The sequence below is a fragment of the Humulus lupulus genome, chromosome 6 (genome assembly GCF_963169125.1).
Source record: "Humulus lupulus chromosome 6, drHumLupu1.1, whole genome shotgun sequence".
NCBI lineage: Eukaryota > Viridiplantae > Streptophyta > Magnoliopsida > Rosales > Cannabaceae > Humulus > Humulus lupulus.
In genome coordinates this window covers 23,620,777-23,625,055 of record NC_084798.1, presented here as the reverse complement: position 1 = coordinate 23,625,055, position 4,279 = coordinate 23,620,777, and the positions used below count along the sequence as shown (strand labels likewise).

The 4,279-nt window shown below is 29.7% G+C and overlaps 1 protein-coding gene across 1 annotated transcript; it reads left to right on the top strand.

Annotated features, from left to right (window-relative positions):
• The first annotated feature begins 2,600 nt into the window (after nucleotides 1-2,600).
• Nucleotides 2,601-3,809, top strand: LOC133784856 (putative F-box protein At1g12855). Its single transcript, XM_062224129.1, has one exon. It carries the CDS (start codon nucleotides 2,601-2,603, stop codon nucleotides 3,807-3,809), a length of 1,209 nt encoding a protein of 402 aa, XP_062080113.1.
• The last annotated feature ends 470 nt before the right edge of the window (nucleotides 3,810-4,279 follow it).

Below are 4,279 nucleotides of genomic sequence, written 5' to 3'. Positions count from 1 at the left end.
GGAGGACTAAGTCAAGATTCCCAGAAACAGCTTCAACAAGATACGCAGGAATCTCTCATTCTTCCCACAAATGAGGGGTTTGGTTACATTTTGAATGTTTTTTGTAATTTAAATGTAATAAATATAATAAAATATCCCGATTCTAAGGGATATCAGTTGTATGACCCTAAGCCTATAAATAGAGGGCTTATGGGATTAGAGAGGGGCTTCTTCTGCTTCTTCTTTCTAGAGAGAGAGAAAATTTGGGTCTGAGTATTCTAGAGAGAGAAAGTGCTGATATTTGAAAGAACTCTTGTATTTTTGCAGTCTGTACTGAAGAAACTCAGTTGGCTCAGTCCATCTAATCTTGAGTACAGATCTATAAATCATAACTCTAAGTGGATTAGGCTATTACCGACAATCAAGGTTGAACCACTATAAAATCTCTTGTGTTATTTACTTTTCTTGATTAAACCGTCTGTGTCGTTTAAATTCTCTTGAAGGCTTGTCGTTATTGACGTTCTCACGTCGTTGGCTAAAAACACAGTCAACACTTAGGCTCTTGGAATTCCCTTGGGTATATTTTCTCTCCCACGATTGGAGCAGTTAATTACAGTGATCGTGGTCTGCTATGGTGTCGTGGTTTGTTGCATATGCGAGAAAATGTGTACAGTTAGTTTTTTTATTATTATACCGTCAGCAGTGGAGAATAAGAAAAAGTTTATTATGTGAGAATATCATATAATAAACTTGGGGTTCAAATGTTATCCCCAAAATTTGAAAACGATGACGTGACAATAGAAGTGACAAATGGCAAGGAATGGCTGAGTCAAAGGTTTTAGATTAATCTGGTGGTGTTGCTGACATGCAAATCGCTTATCTGGTTTTGGAGTGATCTGCTCGAACTGGTAGAGTTTCTGTCAGACTGGTGAAGATTTTTGACTGACCAGTTAGGTGTCATGACCGACCAGTCAGGTGCTTGGCCGACCAGTCAGGTGCTTGGCCGACCAGTCAAGTGTCATGACCGACCAGTCAGGTGCTTGGCCGACCTGTTTTTCCGACCAGTCAAGTGCTTGGTCGACCAGACAGGTGTTTGGCCGACCAGTGAGAGTTCGGCTGACCGGTGAAGTGTTTTGGCTCTCCAGTTTTCCTTCTGGGTATGAAGTGGACCGATTAAACAGATCATTGTTACGCAAAGAAATCCCAGTAACGGCTTCAGCTAGAATCGGTCGTACCTGCGCGCGAATCTCTCATACTATCCCAAAGAATTGCATATTGTTGTATTTTAGATGTTATTATTAATAAAATATTGGAAGAATAACATAAAGATCTCAATTATGAGGGACTGCGTTTGTACGATCCTGGGCATATAAATACAAAGCTCATGGCATCATAGAGGGGATTTGGTTGCTAATTTTCCTGAGAGAGTATTTGTATCTTGAGAGAAATATTGTATTCTTTTCATCTACATTGAAGAAAAGTTGACTCAGGTTCATCTGATCTTGAGTGTAGATTTATAATCATAACTCTAAGTGGACTAGGCTATTACCAGCACATTGAGGCTGAACCACTATAAAAATTATATGTGTCGTATTTTTCTCTTGAAGGTTTATTGTCGTTTTAACGTTTACACATCGTTGGCCAAAGCCGCGGTCAACATATGATTATTATAATAACATTTTATAATATTTAAATTTATATTAATATAAGTATTAAATATCAAGTTTTGTATTAAATATTATTATAATAATAATATTTGAATTCATATTAATATAATTAGTAAAAAATTAGGATTATACATTATTATCATAATAACATTTTAAAACATTTAAATTTATATTAATATAATTATTAGATATCTAGTCTTGTAGTACTATATAGTATTAGATATTTTATAATATTTGAATTTAAATTTATGTTAATATAATTATTATATATGTAGTCTTACATTAAATATTATTTGAATTTATATTAATATAATTAACAAATATCTAATTTTAATTAGTTTTGAAAGTATATTCCATTAAATATTTAGAATATTTTGTTACAAAAAATTTATGTTATCTACACACTATATATAATATTTTTTTAATAAAAATTAAGATTATGTATTATATATTATTATAATGATATTTTATAATATTTAAATTTATATTAATATAAGTATTAAATATTATTATAATAATAATATTTGAATTCATATTAATATAATTAGTAAAAAATTAGGATTATATATTATTATTATAATAATATTTTATAACATTTAAATTTATATTAATATAATTATTAAATATTTAGTCTTGTAGTACTATATATAGTATTAGATATTTTATAATATTTGAATTTGAATTTATATTAATATAATTATTATATACGTAGTCTTATATTAAATATTCTTATAATAATAATATTTAAATTTATATTAATATAATTAACAAATATCTAATTTTAATTAGTTTTGAAAGTATATTTCATTAAATATTTAGAATATTCGGTTACAAAAAATTTCTCTATCTCTACACACTATTTATAGAAGAGATATATACATGTAGCGTTTTATATTCTCCTATAGCCACTGTTCTTTTTCTTCTCTTGCTAAGGAAGAAAGAAGTCAGAAATCAATGGATCAATTATCTGAGGATATAATTGTCAATATATTCTCAAATTTACAGGCGAAAATCGTTCTAGAATTAAGGTGCATCTGTAAACAATGGCGTCGAATCATCAACGGAAGTTGTTTTGGGCCACAACTGGCAGAGAAGCACTTGAAGAAAGGCATAGAAGACCCCATACTTTTACATCATAGTAATAAGCCTTCTGAATCCCATGATAACCCTAATAATAATAGTCCCTACATAGAATGGGAAGATTGGAAAGATGGGAACAATAGTGATCAACAAAGCGTTTTGGAGATTAATTTGAAGCTATTTCCATGGCCTTCTTCTTCTACTGCAAAACCAAGTAATAAAGACAAATTCTTATATGAGAGCTCTGCCAGTGGTATTCTTTGCTTCACAAGAAAAACATCCCAAGACGATCACTGTAGTAAGACGTCCAAACCCTATTTGGTTAACCCTTTGAGAAAAGAGGTTTTAGAATTACCACCTTTAAACCTAGAACCACTAAATTCATCCCAAAAGCGCTATTTATCGTACGGATTCGGATTTGATAAATCACTGAGAAAGTGCAAGGTTGTATGTTTTGTTCTCGATGTGAGTGGTGATATCGTAGATTCTATGATTTACTACACACTAAATCAACAAAAAGAATCATCATCATCAAAATGGATTCAACTCACCAAATCACAACCTAAATGTGTTCCGTTCCCAAGCCCTATATGTATTGATGGAGTTGTTTATTGGTCTTGTTGTTATGATAATACTTATATGATCATGGCCTTTCATCTGGAGAAGGAAGAATTTAGATTGGTTTCTTTGCCATTAAAGCTTGAAGATTATTCTCCTGCTATTTTTGAATTGATTGATCTCAATAGAGGAGTTCTGGGTTTTGCGGATTTATCGTCTACAAATCACATTGAGATATGGAATTTGAATGAGAAGGAAAATTGGATTAAAATGTACAGATGTGAAGTGAGACCACCATATCTTTGGCCTAATAGATTTCATCCATATCGAGTTTTAGGGCCATGGAAGAATGGTGAATTATTACTACGTTTTCTTGATCAGAGTATCATGACATATAATCCAAACACTAATACATTTAAATACTTCAGTGTTCCACTACTTCAAGAAGATGAGAATACACGATACTATAGCTACTCGCCAAGCCTGCTTTCTCTTTCATGGTTTCAAGACCAGCTGTTGGAATAATAGAATGGTGACCTATTTTCATTTGTTATTATATTCAGATTTTTTTTCCTTGAAGTAAACTATTATATGTTTTTCTTTAAATAACTATTTTGTAATTGTTAAGCTCTATTTTTAGTTTTATTATTTTACATTTAAGAATATCATTTAACTTTTAGTAATACGAAAAATTCAATCATTTATGTGGATTTAATAACCAAACAAAATTGTTTATTTATCTTCTATATAATAAGTTCTATATAATAAATGTGTAGAATATGAAAATTCTTGGTTTTAAATGTTTTTTATTTTTTTAGTATTAACTTTAAATTTAATGGAATATTATTATATTTAACAGAAAATTCTTATACAGAATATTCTTATATTTAATATGGTAGTTTGTAAATTTTAAAATTTAAATAAAATAAAATAAATAATTAAAAAAATTAAAATATAATATGTTTGTGATATTTTACAATAATAATTATTTAAAA